Genomic DNA, 22,028 nt, shown 5'->3' on the forward strand with positions numbered 1-22,028 from the left:
AATCCCTTGCCCGTTGTTGTCGTGGGGGGGGCTTAGGAGGCGGAGACTGGGACCCAATGATGGGGAACTCCCCAACCTTGGGACTCAGCCCTCGACTCAACTAATTTTGCATGGTCTTTATTTTCCTTCCCACTTTTCGTTTCTGTCCCTTCACCAAACCCTTCTGCTATCCACCTCCTAAGGTGTGAGAGCCGTGCTGAAAGGATGAAAGGCTGACTGTGCCAGTCCTGAACGGCCTGATGGAGCCATGGGCACGGTATTCCCCTGATTTAGTTATCTAGCCCTTACCCCTCAAGGGGACACTGAGGGGTGGACCGTTTTTATCCCCAACATAATCCGGGCTTACCATGGCCAGTAATGAAAACTTATCCCCACTATTAGGGGCAATGAGGCTTGCCCCTTTATCAAATAGCCCCAACGATGTAAACCCACCCGATTCCCTGACTCCAGGCTCTCCTTTGACCACGGCTCCGAACACTGCAATAACTACCCCCTCATCAATGCCTACTAGTACAGTAGCCAACAATCAACCCTTAAGGAACATTTCCACTCTCCCAGCAGCTCAACGTAGCCAACAATCAACCATCCCATCCTCCCTTATTAATACCTTACAGCCTTATTGCCCACCTCTCCATAACACTACCTCCCTCAACACTACTCCATCTTCGTCATGCCCCCGCCCTTCTACTACCCCTCTCTCTACAACAATCTTGAATACTCTCTTTAGCGCAGCCAAATGGGATCGATTTTTCGTGATCCCTCCCACAGCTCCCTACTCTGACAACACCCTCCTCTTCCAACAATATCTCCAAAAACAAGTAGGTAAAGTCTCTTTCCGTAACCGACCCGACCGCTCCCGTCTTGTCACAGTAACATCCGAAAACCAAGCTATAGCATTAACAAAACTAACTGACCTATATGGTAACCCCATCCTTGCAGAACCTCATCCAACCCTCAATACTTGCACTGAAACAGTTTCAATCTCCCCAGCAAATTGCCCAATCTATGACAAAGATTGGTCAGATTGTGGAGGAGACCTACTTGCCTGTCTCACAGACTATGATGCAACATCAGTACAATGTTACTCCATTCCCCCCAGAGGTCATCGAAAGAAACCCACTAACATAGCCAAAATTCCTTCCGTAGACATGACCTTCCCTTTAACGTCTACATAGGAGGAGAATCCCTCCCTGTTCGTCCATACCAACCTCCTCCACGTCAGTGCCAAAATTGTTGGCGTCTAGGACATCCAGCCAAACATTGCCGTTCCACAGCCAGATGCCCACTATGTGCCCAACCTGGCCATACCCGATCTAACTGCTCTGCACAATCACGCACATGTGCCAACTGTGGCGGCCCCCATAATGTATTTTATAGGGGCTGTCCCACCTACAAGTTTGAGTCTGAGGTAGCAACTCTCAGATTCAAACTTGGACTCACATTACGTGAAGCCAGACAGGAAGCACGTCGACGTGGTTTCTCTCTTACTCCTTACTCCAGTAATACTGCTCATTCTACCAATTCTCCTAAACCCACCCACCCTACATCTAACTCCCCCTCTTCTACCTCCTACCTTCCCCAGTCAAACTCTTTTCCATCCTAAACCCAGACACTCCAATCTCTACTACAGATACTCCAATCACCGCTACAACCCCAACACCTTCCCCTCTCCCTCCTCGCACTACCCGTAACAGACAGAACAAACGTTCCACCCCTCTTCCCCTACCACACAATCACCTCCACCTTCCTTTGCCCCTACGCTTGAGACACCAATCCTCTCTTCCCCCCCTCACAAGAAATCCTTTATCCCCCAAAACTCCCCAACCAACTCCTCAGAAGAAACTATTGAAAATATTCAAGATTACTTAATGAAAACTGACACTCAACCTCCAAATCTTACAACTCCTGCTCCTTTCACACTGCAAGTAACTGCTGATATCCATCCTCCTCCTAACGATATCCCCCCTACACCCTATCCTCCTAACCCCTCCCAACACAGCCCATCCCCCCGACCCCAACCTCGCCTACATTAACCCTCCCACCATCCCCTCTATCCCTTCCATTTCCCTCCTGGATACACACGTGAATCCTTATGTAACCCTCCCACCATCCCCTCTATCCCTTACACACGTGAATCCCTTATGTCACAATATCCCCTTACCCCTCCTAGTAGAACACCAACTTCCACACCTCTCCCATATCAGACCTCTTGGTCCTTATCCCACCCTCTAGCTGCTTCCCCCTCAAAATCTCCAAAACGTACTACAATCTATATCACTAAAGTATAACTATCCTTCATTGGATATTCGCGGTTTCCGCTCTCACAGACCTGACCTTTGTCATATCCTTTGCCTTCAAGAGACCTTTCTTACACATCCTCCAATACCAATCCCCAATTATCATTGTCTCTTCCCCACATTCCCTTTATGTCTCGTCCATACTTACCTCTGCTTTCCCCCACCTATCCTCCCTTCACCGACCTCCCAACCTATCAGACATCCTTACAGAATCCCACACTTTCTGTTTCAACAACCTATTCTCTTTCCTCATACATACCCTCCATCTAATCTAACTCCTTACCACACCCGACTCTAACCCTTTCACTTACCAATTCCTTTGCCCAGCTTAGACAACTAATCACTAACTCAACCACCCTTCCCTAACATTAACTATAGTGCTACATGACCTTAGATGTCTAGCACATTTATCTTGCTTTTAACCATTAACCATTAACCATCCACATTCCTCTACTAATTGGAAAACAAATGAGTCGTTGAGGTATTCAGAAGGCTGTGGAGCCTGTAGACTTGTTTTCCTTGGCTATAATCTGAACTTAAACTTTTGTTTGGTGTGGTAAAGACTCTATTAGGAATCACTGTCATCATTGCCCATTTAGGGTTTGTGATAAGCTCTGAGAAATAGCTTTCTTATGTGGGGTATAAGAGGGGATAGACATCTGAGGAACAGAGGAAGAGGTAGGTGCAGGAGAGAATGCAGGAGAAAGATGGGGTTGGAACATTTAGAGTAGGAGTGTCAAACACGTGACGTGCTACACTTCTATCTGCAGCCTGCGGCACATTTTATATAATCTTCAAGATTATCACTTATGCTCTTACAGGGTTTTTCTATTATTGTGTTTTTGCAATTAATGAAATTACCTCCTACGTTTTTATGTCAACTATGAGTTTCATCGCATCGACTCATGCTCATCTATAATAATTAATTAATTAATTTAATTTTTATTCCATTTGTTACAGTGGATATTCTTGGTGTACCATGCTGTCTGTTTCATTTTGCTTCTAAATTATCTTGTGTGCAAGGAATGGCCGGGGTTACTGGTGGCAAGGGATCAGAATTACCATCAACAACACTGTTTTCATCAAGATCATTTAATACTATATAGCAATCCTCTTTTTTTTTTTTTTTTTTACAGTAGTATCAGATCGCCACTGTTTTAACAAATTAATATTTAACAAAAACATGACTGACATTACAGCATTTTGAACAATACTTTGATTTCTAAATTCAGATAAGGAAAATGATCATTTTCTGTTCATATAACTGCAAACAAAACATACATTACAAAAGGATTATTTTTTGCTATATGTAAAATAATACAGTGAAGTTTTCAAATGCAAATGAGATGAAGTACTTACAAAATAAAATACTTATATTTCCTTTTCAGCATTAAAATAAAAGGTGTTAATGATGAAAGTATTTAATAGCAGACATTTTATTTTTACCACACTGGAGTACAGACAAGCTTAGTCATACGTAATCACAATAAAAAAGCTGACCTTATATTAACACACGGGTAGGGGCAGACACAGCTACAATAGGTTTATATAAATGCTCTCATCATTCATTGTACATGAAAAGAAAAGGGGGTTGTCTACTTTTTTTTGTTTTCTAAATATGTAAAACAAGTTCGTAGTAAGGAATGTTATACAGATTGTGGATAACAAAACAGATGAGATAGACAAAGTCTATGTAGTTGTTTTTTCTCTAGTGGTAAGTGAGAGCTCTGCTTTTGATACAGAAGATCACTCTCTCCATTAAATGCTACACACATTATAATCCTCAAGCACAGCCAAAACTCTCACATAGCAATTGATGTTAAAATGTTTACATTAATATATTTACAACTTTTTTCAAGCAGAAAGCAGTGTCTGTGGATAAGAATAAGAAAAAAAAAAAAAAAATATCCAATACTATCATGGGTAGTGTGCCCGCCCATATGATATCAACCACGTGCTGTCTTATGCAAAAATGGTGAGCCATACAGCAGTCAAATTCTTAAATGGCACTTGAGCAGAGGTAAGTACTTGAATGTTATATTACTGATTAAGTTACTGGTTGCTGGCTTTACAGTAAATAACTAGGAATATATTTGGAATGAAATTACTTTCGAAACCTGTGTAAGGCTTATATTATTTATAAAATATTTAAAAATTATGAATGGTATTTGCAGAATTAGGAATACAGCCAGTATAGAAAGTAATATCCAAAGGGTGCTATATAGTAGATTTCAATAAATAAGACATTTCTTTCACCAAAGTGTCATTTCAGAATTTGCAATACTCCTCTGTCACAAGAGCCTTGTCACATTTGATGCAACTTGAACTCTAAGACACAGTTATGGAAAAGGTGTGACGAGATGACAGTCACGATCCCAAGCATGGGTGCAGTAATGACAACATACCGACTCTTAGAACAACCATAGTCAAGGGTCATGACTGGGCATCCAATCACAATTTAGAGTTGAGTGTTCAGACCATTGACCCAGTATGTATATGTTGTCATATCACCTGGGCAAATATCATCCTATTATCATTAAAATACAGAACTACTGTGTAAGAATTCAGTTTATACTTATCTAGTTAAGGCATTTGCCCAGGTTGATATGACACAACCATGAAAAAAACTTCAAAGAAACTCTTCATAAGCTCCGTCAATCTTAGAGAGCAAATAATTAAAATGTTTGTACAGTCACTGGTAATTAAGAATTGAAAATATCAATTATATACTAAAGTGCACTGATTTTAATTATCTAGAAATTACAATTTGGTCCATTATAAATCTCAAAATATTAACCATAAGCCATTTTGTAGACTCTACATTGCACCCAATCATATGCAATACATTTTCTAATGTAAGAAAACAAAAAAATTTCTTTAATTCTGGGTAGTGTTGATATTTAGCCAAGAACAATATGTAAAAATTATTAGCAAAATGTCCATATATCAAATTCACTTAGCAACTGAGATGAATTACAGTACTTTGAAATGGGCATCACACGTCTCAGTTTCGTAATTGGCTATGCTATAATGACTAGGCCTAGTTGAAAGTTTTCCTGGAGACGATGCAATGTTGTGTTAGCTGCAAGCCATTGGATTGCCTAATTTTTATTCCTTTTTCCTTGAGGTATAAAAAGAACCAAAATATAATTACATACATAGAGGCAATACCAAGTGCACAGTATCCACAGGAATAACTTGTCCCAGACATCAAATCCAAAGATTGCGAATAATTTGTGAACATTAAAGTATTATCCTTTACATGATAAGGCTATGATCAGCACAGCAAAGATGGCAAAGTCTTCCATGCACACATTTAAAGTCATTATATATATATTTTTTTACCTTGCAGTGTAAAACAAAAAATACTGCCTGACTCTTTTCCATGACCATTTGATGAACTATATATTCATAAAAAGGGAGGAGTCTAAAATATATGACTATATTTTGCTGATGCTTTCACAATATGAGAATCACATAACTCTTCCATCAGTACATAAATGAACATGAAGTTTCTTGCACACAAGTAATGCTGGATTATAACAGGCATTCACATTTACTACTGACCCTCATTCTAAACATTATTTCTCTAAATTTACCATATGCAGTCACAAAAAGGACGTCAATAAGAAGTCATTTTGTTACTACGCATTATTCTACTCTCAAAATAGTTCATGGTACCTGAAAACCAGAGAATAAGAGTTCACACGCTGCTAATATATTTCTAGTGATGAATTAATCCTAGCCTCTTTGTCTACTCATCGTTCACTTTCTTTGGCAAACTTTATTTCAACCCATTGCAATTATTCTTGAAAAACCTTTTCTCATTCTCTTGTTTAGTTTTCTTTTCCTTGTTGCAGCTAAAGTCCTTTATTACATGTAGTAGAAGTATTACTCACTCACTCCTCAAAGTTTTACAAATCTTCTAGCCTGTCTATTTAAGTGTAAATATGAAGACTAGCAGAAGACAAAGGTCTACACTGGGGAATCCTTTGTTACACTACTCTTGGACTCGCTTTTCTTCAGCTTCTCCTCTTCCTCCTTTTGCTCCTCCTTCAGGATCTCTTCTTTGTCATCCTTTTCACTGTGGAAATACAACAGTGGCATAAATATCAGCAAAAAGTTGAGATTTCAAAACTGTGGTTTAAATTTCATGCAAACTGATTTTACATTAAATTTGAAATGGAAGAAATTATTAAAGCATCATTCCTAAAAAAATTTACTGGATTTAAAATTCGGAGGTAAAAAATGTGATTTTTGAAATAAAAAACAAAACAAACAAAAAAATAAATTACAAACCACCAAGAAATTTTGTTGTAAGTACCAACCTAAAATAGAAGCCATTCTAACTCTACCCCATTAGCATGCAAGCATTTAGATGATAGTTGGTTGTTTGTATGACCGTTGGCTGGAATCTGTGCTTAACAAGCTGCCAAGAGATCTTGCAGATGTCAATTGACTGTGGACTGTATGTTGTCGAACTCTGGCTGTCTTGTTGGGAGGGATAATACGCAGCATCGAGATTATCCATGCTCTGACTATGGTTCTGCTGCTGAGGACGTTCACGAAAGAGTAGAGTTGTAACCGTTTTTAGAGGTTTCTTGTCCTCTTTATTTTCAGTGGAAGGTGGTGGGGCTGGTGGTGGTACTGAGGGCCGGATAGGTGGTTGGACATTTGGTGGTGCTGAAGCATTAGGGCTGAAGGTGTGGCCTGATGGTTGTCCTGGTAACCTGGGCATGGGTTTTGGTTGAACTTCTCTACCAGCAACAGGTCTCCTTGCTGAACTTGGTGACACTGGATCATCATAGGGTGCAATTTCAAATGCAGTTTTGGGTTTTGCATCATAATGAGGATTCTGAACTGGTTGATAGAGAGTACTTAGTGAACTCTGACTTGGAGATCTCCTAGGACTACTTATTGTCTCATATATACCAGAATGGCTAGAATTACTTGACAGCATTGGACTTCCTGTCCCATTTCTCAATGACATGTCGGAAGGTCTTGGTGCCTGGTTCAGTGCCTCTCTGCTTGCTGACATGTTGTAAGGAGGTCTTGGTGCCTGGTTCAGTGCCTCTCTGCTTGCTGACATGTTGTAGGGAGGTCTTGGTGCCTGATTTAGTGCCTCTCTGCTTGCTGACATGTTGTAGGGAGGTCTTGGTGCCTGATTTAGTGCCTCTCTGCTTGCTGATATGTTGTAGGGAGGTCTTGGTGCCTGATTTAGTGCCTCTCTGCTTGCTAACATGTTGTATGAAGTGCCTGGTCCTCCATAATAGGAGGGATGGTCTTCATAAAATGTATCTGTAGAGGATTCTTGTACATGATTAAGAAGTCTGTCATGACTTTGAGACTGTCCCCCTAAAGTCAGCCGTGTATCTGGATTCCTTGCTGGCAATGGAGGTCTTGGTTTAGGGGTTTCTGGAGAATGAATTGGAGGACGTGCATGTTGTGCCAGGAAAGGAACATCATAAATAGAGTCACTGGAAGTCTCATGATCAAGAATTGGAGTGCTACTGGAACTCTTCATTGAGCTACCTGTTCTGAAGACTGGATTCTCAAGTGCCATTGCCATACTGCATGGCCGACCACTCGGTCCATAGGCACTCTGGTTCTGGCTATTGTTTTTCATTATGGCTTTCACAATCTGAGGCTGTCTGGCACGGACATTTTGACTTCTCTCATATTCCCCACTTTGGCCCATGAATTGCATGTTAATTGGAACTGGATTATGTTGGCTGTATGTTTGTTGCCTTCGTTGTCTTTGATCTTGTGCATTAAGTGTCTTGACATCCACTTCACTCACTTGTACTTTGGATTTTCTGTTAGAGCCTCTTCTGAAAATTTGGCAAATAGTGGAAATGAAGTTCAGCTGATGCTATCCTCTCTAATTCCTATATGGAGAAATTACTTGAGAAATGGAAAGAAGAACCAAAAGTAACTTTAGCATGAAAAGAAATTCAGTTTTTGACTATATGATACAGAAGATGTATTAAATGAAGTCTAAGAAAAAAATACAATAATTATGAGTTACTACTTATTCACACACACAAAAAAAAGTTTGAATATAACATTCAAGGTCAAATATCATGTATCTAAACCTCTAAAATCAAGTTTTTCACATGTGCAATGATGAAACTTGCACATTGATAATTATATAATGGATATTAAAGATTTCTGCATCAGTTAATAAGACTATTGGCTACCTATAACATTCTAAGTACACAAGCATTATTTCAATTTCAATCAAAGAAGCAAAATGACATCTACTCTATGCCAAACATGAGCCTAATCTGAAATGCTTCCCAATATCCTGATAGAGAACTAATAACAGGGTTTACAGGATTATTGCAGCAAAGATTCTGTAACATACTAAAGAATCCAATGACAGCAATTGGTATAATACCAAGATACATATAATGTACAGTTACAGTCAAAAGTTCCTTCAACAACTAAGTTGAAATTAAATGAAGATAGGGCTCAGTTCTTGCAGAACATCTCTTTAAAATTTCACTAGCACTGCAAACAAGATGTCTGTAACCATTCAAGGTAGTGAAAGGTCTTTATTTGTTCACAAAGTTTTCTTAAACAGCAATAATACTAGTATCATTAAAAAAAAAACAATAAGAAAGAAAGACAGCATGGGATATTGCTAATGTTCTTATAGCTAGATGATAAGGAACTTCCAACTCGTACTCTACTTTTAATGTGTATACTTTTGCAGTTACAAGAAATAAAATGCTTTCTAATTTAAATTTCTGGTGGAATTAGCTACTGATGTTACATATCATCTATATGCAAAACACAAACAGATTTACTCACTTGATTTTACTTGGAACTGCCAAAGTTATGCTTCCATAAAATAGAAAGTTTAACACCAGATAAAAGTGACATTATCAGAAGAAAAAGAAGTTGGGAGAAAGACACACTAGATTTCTATCATTTCAATAGACCCACATATAATATCTGAAGCAAATATGAATAAAACTGTAATTTTCACAATATAAAGTTTTTCACTAAATTACTATTTATATAGAATACAATAAAACCTTTTCCAATACAATTCACCACAAAGGAACCTGACAGGAAATACATTTAAATACATTAGTTCACACAGACTAGGTAGCAGGACATTTCACAAAATAAAAATTAATATACAACACATGAAAAACCCACACAAAACATGTATTATAGTATTAAGACATATCATAAGTATAAAACATATGCTTATTATTATAATCATCATCCAGCATGTGGTAATCATCATAGTCAAAGCTTACAAATTTCTTAGCACTTACACATACCACGGTCATCACCAAACAAATATCATAATGATGTTCATATTAACATCACAATAAATTAAGATTCTAAAAACTTTTAAATTCAAGCATCAATAGACAATTCACATTCACTGGCATGCAAGAATTGTTGTTAATAAGTAAAGCAAAATAAGTAACATGCAATATGTTAGTATGCAAATTTTGATATATGGAATAGTGCACTTTGATATTTGAAGTAAAGGATTTGAAAATCTCAGATTATCTATTTTTGGGGGATTTAGAAAGATACCAACTGCATATAGCACAATAAAATATTGCTGACAGTTCTAGAGAAACTGATTAAGACTGATAGGAGGTGAAGGGTGCAAGCCTGCAAGACAAGAAAAGTGATGAGAAACTTCATGCATAAAGAAAAAACAAATCTATAAAAAAAATCTATCACACAGTTGAAAGGATAGGATTATTTTTCCTTTCTTTTAGTAATAATATTTCTTTATGGGGGAATGGTTACCCTTGGATCATGGGGGTTGTTTCCGTAGGTTCGGTTGTCTCCTTAACTTTCTCATCAGCTTCTTGTTGCTCTTGCTTTGCCTCTTCTTCCTTCTGTTGCTTCATTTGTCCGTTACCTTCATGTTTTTCCTCACTACATAGAAGAGGCAGGATGGGAGGAGAGAGAAAGTCCCCAGGTTAGCATAATAACAATGGACACAGACATGGACAAATTAGTTTTCCATGTCATGGTGTCTAGTAGTTTTAAAACCCTCTTGGACAATGCCAGACATGTGACCACTAAGAAACTACCGTAAGTATGACTGACTGCTAGAATTCATTTTGGATATGCTTACTGAAAAAAAATCACTACGTTTTCATAATACGAGCCAACTGTTACCTATCATGTGTCAGTTGTCATTAGGGGAGTCTGTATAAGTATGTCCCTATACTCAATTAGCCTTTATCTTTACCTTTCAACATCTCTAAATCACTGGTGCCAGATATACACACTGTCCATTGTAGTTTTGTTTTCTTTTCATTTTATTTACACATGGGTGGCTTAACAAGTACGCAGTCCCCAAGGAGTCATTTGTTTACATCATTCCATAATTTTTACTTATTCTGTTATTTCTTTAATTGCCATTACATCATTCCATAATTTTTACTTACTACTGTTACTTTTTTATTTCCATTACTATCATTATTATTATCATCAGCAATATTATTATTAATAAAAGTAGTAACTTCTTAAAAAAACTAATACAAAGCGAGTTCCAGTATGCCCGTAATTTACCTCCTTGGTGACTTAGGTGTTTGTGGAAATGTTAGTAAAATTAAGAAAACAAAACTATGGAAAGTGCATGTATGTAAGCACTCCTAGCATCAACAGGCTAACAGCACAAATTATTCACAAAAACACATTCAACACATGAACTTTTTTCACCCTATTCAGTACACGTCGGTCTTTCCTTGCACTCACTTAACCATCCTGGTATGTTGTTTTCTGAGGACATACAAAGAAAGCGTGTGTATGTGTGCAAATATATGAAAAATGAGCTAAATATACCCAATTCCTAAATTATCCTGGATTAGTACATATAGACACACATCTTAAATATACATTAGCTTCAGAAATTACCTTTCCATCTAGCTCATTTATGTTAAAATGTACACCGTCTGTCTGTCTGTATGTGTGTGAACTAAGATGAAAGTTTAATTCACTTTTCCCTAGTATCTTATAAACTGGAACACTGTTTTTTGGTTTTCCTATTAAATATATCCTTAATTACAGCAGAAGACATGAATACAATTAAAATCACATGTATTTTATGAGGAAGCAATCCAAAAGGTCAACAAAAATTGTACATGAATAAGCAGATGATAAAAACAACACTGACATTATAACAACTGACATTAAATTATGTAATGTTGCATGTTATATACTGTGTATGTTTGCAAGCTGGGGTTTGTGTTGTGTGTGTGTGTGTGTGTGTGTGTGTGTGTGTGTGTGTGTGTGTGTGTGTGTGTGTGTGTGTGTGTGTGTGTGTGTGTGTGTGTGTGTGTGTGTGTGTGTGTGTGTGTGCGTGCGTGCGCGCGCGCGCCCCGTTTGTGTGTGTGTGTGTGTGTGTATTACGTGTGTGTATGTTGATATTACGTGTTAGCCTCGTCTGCTCGCGCGACAGGGAAATGATGTAGCATTATATGCGACACTTACGAAAACAAGCAAAGCTAACTAAAACAACATTAAACTCCAATGCATAACTACTCTGATATCGAATATAAAATTTCTTCTGTAAAAAAATATAAAATACAGCCTGACAGACGAGGACATTAAATTATTCATCTTAATAAAAGGCCGTAACTTAAACTGTAGCCGCCTTTCACTGCTAGTAAACGCGATGTTGCAGAAGGGAAATTTACTAAGCATTCAAACTGTTTAATTTGTTAGAAATCATTGCATTCAAAATAAAATCGTCATTCGCAAACGGTTCATTTTTAATACGATTTCTGCATTAACAACAGACATGCACATACAAATATCCGAAGAAATAAATATATATATGTATAAACTGAAAGGCGCACGATTCTTCTAGATGCAAAAAGAAGTTAGCAAACATGAACTAATCTTACGTTGGTTTCTCAGTTATAATTTCAACTTTTTTCTCGGGGGTTTTGGGGACTTCCTTCTCAGGAACAGGTTTCTCATCGATGGTTTTCCCTTCCTCCCTCGATTCCTCATGGAGGGTATCAGCACTAGCACAATGGAAGAAGGAAAGATATAACACCTACGATAGACAATACATTACAAGGCTATATTATACCCCAACGGATGCACGGATTAACCATACAGAATTACCAAGCTGTAAATTACTCTCATCGAAGAAAAAAACAGGACAGGATTACAGGTGACTTCTTAAAGTGTCAACAGGAAATACAGTAAGTTAGAAATGTAGATAAATAGGCGCCTAATTCTACATTTAAAAAAATCTACTCAGCTTATCATAGAAAATGGGAAGCCTGAGAAAACGAACGTGAGGCTTTGTAGGGGTAACTAACCTGGCATTCTTTCCGTCCTCGAGCATGGCTTCTTTGTCTTTATCCTTGACACCTCGCTTACCCAGGACAGCCGCAGTCAAACCAGCATTATTGGTACAGTAACATGTCAAGTCAGCAATGACAACGATGACGAGTACAGCGATGACGACAATGCCCGCGATGAGTCCCACTCCCGGACTGGCTGTTGATGCCTCGGCCTCATCGTTGCCTGAAGGTTTACGAGTTTATCAACAACTGTTCACCGTCTCGACTCCGCCAGTACGTGAAACCCCCGACGTTATAATTCGTCATTTTAATGAGAGTAATGTGTATTTCCCTGACAAGTAATGGGGTTTCAAGAGGCGGTCGTCTTGTTTTCACTGCATACCCAAGACATGCAACATAACCAGCAACATCAATGCATACAAATATTATCGTTTGGTATATGTTCATGGATATACAGTTGCTATAAAAACTGCCTCGATGAAAATCTATGCAGAATTGTAGCAAAAAAGCAGGGCTTCTGGAATATATCAAACGTATTAATATATACATGAAGCAGAGGCTGGGGCATTTTATTGCTGGCCTTTGTATAGCAAACCACAAACTACTTCCCATCACCATATTAAGCTATATTTTTCACCCTTACCATGTTGCATGTCATTGGACGAACAGTTTTCTATGATAAAACTAGTGTGGTGTTTCTACGGTGACTATCCTATTTTCACTACACACTGTGAAAGCGTGAAGCGAGTGTTTATGTACCTTTAACATTTGTCTGTCTCTAAAAGTATTCCTTACAGGTAAATTATTAAATGTTAACAAATATGTGGGAGAGCCCTCCTGCCCGTTTGGTAAAAGAGAGAGGATAGACAGAGCACTGAAACGAGAGAAAGAGAAAAAGAGAGAACGAGTAGTGAACATTAACAGCCACTACGATAGTCGAGGTGCTCAAGGCTTAACAAGATGACGCTGTTGTAGGGAAATCCGTTTATCCTGGCCCACACTTACACTACGTGTCGCTGCACTGTTGGGTTGGTAGGCAGAAGTACGGGTACGGTAGACAGTGGTACTGGCTGACATTGGCGAGAGTAGACAGGTGGCTGGAACCCTAGCTAGGCTTCCCTAGGGGCCCAAGCCAGAAAACACCAACTACCGTAGGTCGAGGGATGGGCCGGGTGTCACGTCAGGGGGAGAGGGACAGGGCAGGGATAGGGACACTTTAGGGTAGGATCGCAAAGGACAAGGATAGGACGGAGTGGAGAGGGACGGAAATACCTGAAGAGTCTTGCAGGAAAGATAAAAGATTGGGTGGAACAGTTGAGATTAATCTTGATTGACAAAGTTTTCCAAAATCATCAGTCCCACAACAAAGTTTGGGTCACTCTGATTTCCTTAGGGGAAAAAATCCGTAGTGAGGAGAGAGAAAAAAGGGGTTTGGTCGGGAAAGGTTTAACGGGACTGGTACCTAGAGGTCGCGAGAGCAAAGCTAATGATACCTGTTAATGATCAAGTTGCCCAAGCGGCGGCTGTGTGCAAGCCTTGCATATCCCATTAACAATTGTGTTAACATTATATTATAAAGGCACAGTTATGTAAAACTTAAGTTAGATCAAAATTATCGAAGCAAACTAGTCTAAAAATGAGACCATATTCATATATATATATATATAAATATAATGTATATATACACACGCACACACGTCATTAGAAATGGTCTAGAAACTGTTTAGGTGATGATGGGACAATCCAAGTCCTGAAGTTAGGGAAATAATACCTGCACACTATCATTCATATACGTTTCTTTCAGGCTTATTTCTTACTACTCATCGAAGAGGTATAATTAGTTCGCTCTTTAACGGCAAGAGCAAGGTCGAGGGTGGCGGTCGGGGAAGGAAAACTGGGACAAAACACAGTGACTATCAAGTATATAGTGAAAAGTATCAGGGTTGTGGATTAGGATAGCATGGCGGAGGCTTGGATGGGGTGGAGAGGTAGTGGTGGTGATGGTGGAGGCAAGGTTGGCGGACACCATGGGTTAGTGAAGCGCGTATTATAACGGGAGGTTGGAGATCTAGTACGAAAAAGTGGCGGGAAGAGGTGAGGGTCTGGGTTAAGGTGATGCCGAAGTGCTGGAGTGTTCGGTAGCAGCATTCAAGGCACAGAGGTGAGGTTGGAAAAAGGATTAGGGCGAGGCAGAGCGATTGGTGTACACAAACAGTGACAATGTACGGGGGTGGAGGGGTCACTACGCATTTGTTAGGCTTTGAAAAATCAGCATTTGTGTGTGTATGAAGACCAAAAGACTATGCGCTAAGGAATGTGTAACCAGTATGCTACTACTAGAAGTAAAAAAGTAGAGACTGATTTTAGCTTTTCTTCGGCTAAACTATTGGACGACTGAGGATATGGTCAGAAGGGTTTTCTCTCTAATGGGGTATACAGCATACAGCATTCTAAAGGTAAATAGTTTCACTCTTTATAAAGCCACACACAGAATGTTTCACAACGAGCCTTGATGATCCTGGACCAAATTTCAACATATGATTTGTAAAAAGCAAATTTTACAAGTCGATAATCATTAAGGCTTGCTCTAAACGTCCTTGAAGTGATAAATGAAAGGCTCATCTTATGAATATCTTGTATTTCCAAACAATTTGTACAATTTCTTAATTACACTCAGCATTAAAGTGATAAGTTGGGCAACTGGTAACTAGCAGAGGGCAGGTCAATGGTTTTGCCCATGCCAAGTGGTGACCAGCGCGGGATGAACAGGTCAAGGGAATGAACCACTGCACACGAAATAACTAGGACAGAGCGAGCCGAGGTGGTCTAGATGGTGGGGGTGGGGGCTCGTGGGTGGGGGGAACATACAGCTCTCATAGGGAGAACTAAGAGCGATCTCTTCGAAATGTAAAAACATACATCCACTATACCTTCACACCCAGTCCCAAAAGTATCCATTTTTTGTGAGTCAATCTGGATACGGGTTGGGGTGTGTTGGAAAGGAGGTTACTGTGGTTGCAATGTAGATTAACAGACCTAAGGCAGTCAGAGCTATTGTTTTCTACCCAAAAAAATCATGCCGGCCAAAAATAAGGATTTTCTCTAAGGGAAAAATACTAATAGGGCTACGACTAAAAAAAGGACACTGATTGCATCTACCATGAAAACAACGGTATTTTTTCACACTGAGAGTGGTGGCAGTAGCTCCTCTTCATATGAGGGATTTTCTAGACTTTCAAAAAGCGACAATTAACAACCACAAGTGTCTTAAATGTTATCAGTTTTACACGAGCGAGGTATGTTCATGTTAGGTCACTGGGTGATAATACAACAATTCTAAGGAACATTTATCTTGGTTGTCGAGGAAGTGTTCACTTGTTCACTCTCTACTGACGCCTACTGCCACACGAAACAGTCCCTAAGAGCTGTAGTTTCCCCAGCCAGAGCCGCACCTTTGGAACATTGGTCTACTAAGGGCTTACGACGGGAAATTAGCCAGCCTATATGGATACTGACAACGTACAAGAAATAAAAAACGGATTTCCCTACTATTAGTAAAACATATAAAACGTTCACAACGTAAAAAATAAATAACACAAAAAATGCTAAAGGTTTATAGACAGACTAAACTAAATAGAGGAATGTAATAAGGACCATAAACCAATAAAATAAAACACTTAGATCTTTTAATCAACATTCATGACATAAAAAAAAAAACACTGGGTCAAGGTGAGAGGACAACTGGTGGAGCAGACGGTGCAGCAACACGCCAGTGCCGGTACTCATGCAGACACACACACGTCGCCCTCGGTCCAACCACGCCTCTTGCTACATGCCATCACTGGTCACATTCCTTACCCTGGTGGCAGCTTCGGCCACCAAGCTTCACTCACTATATATACATTTTGCATATGTATATGTATATATATACATAAAGAGTTAAATAAATACAAACTGTGATGGATACAGCAAGAGTCAGCAGTGACGAGGGTTAAGCTACATAACAATAATAATAATAAAACAAATTTTGCGTGCTATCGAGGTGCAAATCCACACCACTGTGCTCTAGTGAGAGTGGCGCCGGGGTGTGGCCCGTTTGGTTAGTGGATTACAACAGTTTTAGGGTACCGGTGCCATTCGTGTGTAGAATGGGCACCGTGCACGAAAACTGTTGCATCTGAAACGGGAACATTAACAGGATAAAGTACACTTCCCGTTCGTTGAGGAATGCACAAAGTGACATCCAAGTTCTGTGAAGTGAGAGACATGCAACTTGAGGATTACCTTAAAGCCATGTGATTTATCAAATAAAACAAAAAAATGGATTAACTATAGCATTAAATATTCACCATCCTCTCATTCTGACGAAAACTCAAACATCGACTTTATGAAGAAAAAAACAAAAGGATCATTGTAGTCATCTTGTGCAATTGTTTCACTGGGAATTGTTGACAAGGCCAAAATGGTGATCACCATGGACATACAAGACAGCGTGAATGAAACAAATTCCAAAACCTGCGGTGGGGATTTCCCAGAATGGACAAGAGTCACATGTCGCCTCTGTCTTCTGCAAAATCCTCTCCTGGCTTTGGGATTCCTCAGTCACGAGCGAGGGAGAACATATAACCGGACTTCGTTTCTCAATTGCAAAGGTCATCTTTTTAAATCTTCATAAAAAAGAGAAGCCACTTTCGCGAAATGAAATAATAAATAAACAAAAATAAATAAAGAAATCGAAAATTGTTCTCTCAGCTGGATAGAAAACAATAAAAATAATATCTAATAAAAAAATTTAAGAAAACTTTTAAATGAAACTTCGAAACGCATGAAGAAACGAAGTGATAACATGTTCGACATGATTAAAAAAAGTCAACACTTTCTGATGATGCCACCATTAAAATATAAAACCTCCCCACCGGCGCCACTACTCCAAGAGGACACTAACAAAATCAGAGAAAAAGTAGGATTTCTGGCGAGGGGGACTGAGGCTGGACATTCCTACCTCGACTCCTCAGCGTAGATAGTAGTAGTGGTAGTGGTAGTAGTAGCAGTAGTAGAAGTAGTAATGAGGGTTTGGTAAATATTAAGTAGAAGAGACAAAACGAGAGAGAGAGAGAGGGGGGGGGAGAGAAAAAACAGAATGATTGAGCTTTTTAGCAAACACAACAATGCCTAGCAGAAAGAGTAGCCCTTTATTTTTTTTCTTTTTCACGCCGCCACTACACCACACATATAACTATCGGAAACTTGGAAGTTCCTAACTGCTTATCACTAACAATGAGCTGATCTTTATATATACAGTGACACAGGCTAGGGTTAAAAGGTTAGCATAGTGACCATCACTGACACATTTTCAGTATATTATCTTCCATGTTTATAATATCATTATCACCTTCAACACATCTCGAGACCTAAAGGCTGTATCAAAATACTTAGTCAAATACATACTTATATAAGCATGTTTAAAAAGAGTTGTTGTTAAGGCTTGCGATTACTAATGATCACACTGGATGGTACTCTGCAGGATAGCAAGCCTTAGCATCAACACTTGCAACATTCATAGTAAATCACTATAGAACAACGCATGTACTAATTAAATTACTTATCCACTCATCAGTTCTCACATACAGAGCAATTAGCTTATTACACTAAAGTTGTGAAAAAAAAAAAATCTTCCAGTTAAACATGGCAATCACCAATCAAGAGGATTGTAATACCAGCCTAACAAAAGTCTCAGCACAGAGAGAGAGAGAGAGAGAGAGAGAGAGAGAGAGAGAGAGAGAGAGAGAGAGAGAGAGAGAGAGAGAGAGAGAGAGAGAGAGAGAGAGAGAGAGAGAGAGAGAGAGAGGGGGGGGGGGGGGAAACGTTAACAGACAAATGGCAGTGCAGGTTTGCCACGGCATTCAGACCAGCAGGTAAAACCCCTCACCAAGAGCTGTTCCAAAGACTGTTCAACTGACAAGTTAACAACAGGTTGCAATGCCTGCCGCTGAAGAAAGAATATATTTACTTGTGGATATATTAAGTTTGATGATCAACTTCTTATTGGCACTCTGATACCAAATCACCAAGACTTGATATCACTAATGCACGTGAAAAAAATTTGCATAATACTGCAAAAAATTTGGCATTCATTGGAACGTAACTTATCCTGCTGGAGGCCAATAGCCCACGTCTGACCTGCACCCATGTGGCACCTGGTCTCACCTACTGCATGTCACATGACACACGTCTCATTGATACTAATCTTAAAGCTACTCTAACAAGGTCAACTTTTGTTAAATATTCTGCACCATTCACTGGCTCAAGAATTCACTAGTCATTGGTCGTGTACTTAAATCACTTCTATTTAAAATACTAGAAAAAAATGTAGTGTTCTACATTGTGAAAAAATAAACTAAACAGTTTCTTTCCAAAAAATATTATGTAAAAAAAAATCTACATATCCAACATGATGATCTAAACAAAACTAAGCACTCTGCAATATTCATAAATCTTGCATATGAGGAAAAAAGTGTATTGACAACAATACAACACTCCTATCTCCAAACTCAACACTCAACTTGGGAGAAAAAGAGAAAAATGGATAGAAAGTACCTTTTTCCTCTTGTCATCAGCCTTTCCCCTTAAAAAGAGAGATAAAAATGATGACAATGTTCTGATCACTGACTACACTCAAAACACACCACCACAAGTGTCTTTGGATCAGTACCTCAAGCAGAAGCACAAAGTCAAATCGTGTGAATGGCTCTAGTTGTTTCACGGCTTTACACTATTACGTCCTATGTCATCTGGCACTTTCCTCTTGTGAGATGATGCTTCATTTCGAAATGCAAATGTCACTGAAATGTTATCCTATGTACTGCCTCTGATCTTCCCTTTTCTTCGGTATCACTACAAGTCAGTAAATCGCCAATATTTGTGAAGCTTATTCTGCTGTGTGAGATTATGAGGAACTGATTATCTTTTAGTGATTTTTTTTTTTTTTTTCCCTTTCAATTTACGGTGAACAGTATTCAACTACTATCTATTGGTTATTTGTGCCAAGAAAAAATCATAAAATACAAAAATTGAAAAAAATAAAACAAAACAAATTCTTATCCCAGTAGCAAGTGAACTTTTGAATCAGTTCACACTATCAGTATCAAATTTAAACACTGTCAATATTCATGGAAGGACCTATTTCCATCTCCTTACAGTAAGTAAGGACACACCAAGAAATATTGCAAACTGGCAGATCCAGCCATCAGAAAATCTTTTAACAGTCCTATTATTATCTGACCCTAATTCAACTGCCTACACATATATATAGAGAGAAAGATGGATAGATAGATATATTCTTTTCTTTATCACTTATTTTGGTCCTGTTATAAAAAAAATTTATTCTGATTCCTAGTTGAGTATAATTGGTAAGTATGCATGATGTAGGCCTAATGCGTAGTGGCGGCCGTGAGGGCAGAGAGAAGGCAGCAGCAGACAGTAAGCAGAAAGGTACCGTGGGCGGGGGCACTGATGGAGGGGGCAACGCTACTGTACTGCACTGGCGACCCCGACCCGCTACCTGGCGGCGCCGATGGATCTGTAATACACACAACAACCCCACACTCAGCAACACACAAAAAAGGACCCACACAGAAGACATGGTTGTGGCATTAATGAGCAAAAATAAATAAAAAAGGGCTGTTGGGCCTGGCTGTATGATCAGGGATTCACTTTGAATCACACATGCTTCTGGCCAATAATAACAGTAAACCACAAAATAAAAATGATGTGAAGAGGAAATAAAATGACAGACACCCACACATCCATCATACACACTCTACATTACATCTACATGATTTATATACTGCAAATATGCAATGCCGAATCAATATTTAAAGATCAAAATACAAATATGGCATATATCAAAACATGCAAAAGTGGTGATCATTTACTTTTTTCCACAATTATCTTACATTAAAAATGAAAAGTGGATTTAACTGTGAGAGGCAAATTTACATGTGCTGCAGAGTCAATTTACTGATTTTAAGCATGCGCTGAATCAAAATGAAATGTACAGCTTAATAGAGATTTTTAAAACAAACTGCAGGTAGAATCAGAAATGAAATCATAAACTAAATCAGAAGCACACATATCAACATACATTAACAGTCCACACATACATAAAACACTTAAAAATACCAGTAAACAAATTTCAAACTGATGCAATATATATGGCATTCAAAGGACATTCAATGAAAAGAATTGTTAAAAAAATCTACACTTAGAATGCAAATTTCTGAATAATACTGCTATATTGAAAAAAGAAAAAAGAAAAAAAAAATCAACCTTTAATTATTCTTAGTTATTTCATTACCTCTATTAGCAATACATTTTGAAAGTTACTTGAAACGAATGAAACAACTATGATTTACATCTGGATGGTTTGGTTACGAAGATAAAAATTTAACTATATTTCATACAAGTCACCATGTATATAGTCTGAAGGATAAGGAGGACTTCTGTGAACTAATTTATCTACAGTTACCCTAAAATATTTTTTTTTTTCCAGAAAAAAAATCCAATAATAGCAATATCATACACTAAAAATGCATGTGATGATTTATCATGCAAGTAATTACTGCTGAAAGATAAGATGCCTAGAAATGACATCCACTATATACACAAATTTACAAATAAAATGAATGCAAGGTAATGAATCTAAAAATGAAAGGAGAAAGAAAAACAGGTAAGAGAGTGAGAGGGTGAGAAAGAGAGAGAGTGCTGGTTGAAGATGGAGAAAATGAAATGTAAGATAGATATACCACAGGTAATTTGGTGTGGAATGACATTCAATGAATAATTAAGCCTAAATAATCTCACTGCTCATTATAATCACTGAAAAATAATAATAAAGAATTATTTGGGGGAAAATCTGAAAGAATCATATTACGGACTCAATGCCCATATCAGATCCAAAAATGAAACAACTAAAAAAATGTGTTTTTTAAAGTTGTTAAAGAAGAAAAACAAAAATTTACCCCATACATGTAAACTACTTGCATTACTTTTCTTAAAACTCAATGGTCATAATCTGCTTGTCTGCATTTTACATACCATGCGCAGTCTTGATGACTGCCTCGGCCGGGGTAGAAAATCCAATAGCATTATGCGCTCGCAGTTCAATCTTGTAAAAAGTGCTGCTTCGAAGACCCGTAATCGTGTAGACTGTAGCTGGGTATTCTACTTCCTCGGCATTTTTGGTGCCAATGCTCTCCCACTGACCTGATGCATTTTGCACCTGGACAAAGATAATCCATAGCCAAGCATTTTAGTCACAGGAAATGTCCAAGACAATATTTCTGTATCGAAATTCTACTACCTCCCAATAAAGTGAATTTTACTATTTTGTGAGATGCTTGTACCGATATGTTAGCATAAATAA

The 22,028-nt window shown here is 38.4% G+C and overlaps 1 protein-coding gene across 20 annotated transcripts in view; it reads right to left on the bottom strand.

Moving 5' to 3' along the window:
- Positions 1-3,717: 3,717 nt before the first annotated feature.
- LOC119580860 (fasciclin-2-like) overlaps positions 3,718-22,028 on the bottom strand; it is a 160,854-nt gene continuing 142,543 nt past the window's right edge. For 6 of the 20 annotated variants that reach the window (XM_037929038.1, XM_037929034.1, XM_037929056.1 and 3 more), the window contains 7 exons: positions 21,701-21,884; positions 20,100-20,183; positions 12,620-12,827; positions 12,194-12,316; positions 10,083-10,214; positions 6,653-8,128; positions 3,718-6,381 (listed from right to left, as the gene is read on the bottom strand). In XM_037929038.1, the coding sequence (XP_037784966.1) occupies positions 6,273-6,381; positions 6,653-8,128; positions 10,083-10,214; positions 12,194-12,316; positions 12,620-12,827; positions 20,100-20,183; positions 21,701-21,884 (2,316 nt within the window). In that variant the 3' untranslated portion in view covers positions 3,718-6,272. Of the gene's footprint in view, positions 6,382-6,625; positions 8,129-10,082; positions 10,215-12,193; positions 12,317-12,619; positions 12,828-20,099; positions 20,184-21,700; positions 21,885-22,028 lie in introns of all 20 variants that reach the window. The other 14 variants (XM_037929043.1, XM_037929040.1, XM_037929044.1 and 11 more) reach the window with 9 other exon arrangements.

The sequence above is a fragment of the Penaeus monodon genome, chromosome 14, assembly GCF_015228065.2.
Source record: "Penaeus monodon isolate SGIC_2016 chromosome 14, NSTDA_Pmon_1, whole genome shotgun sequence".
Taxonomy (NCBI): Eukaryota; Metazoa; Arthropoda; class Malacostraca; order Decapoda; family Penaeidae; genus Penaeus; species Penaeus monodon.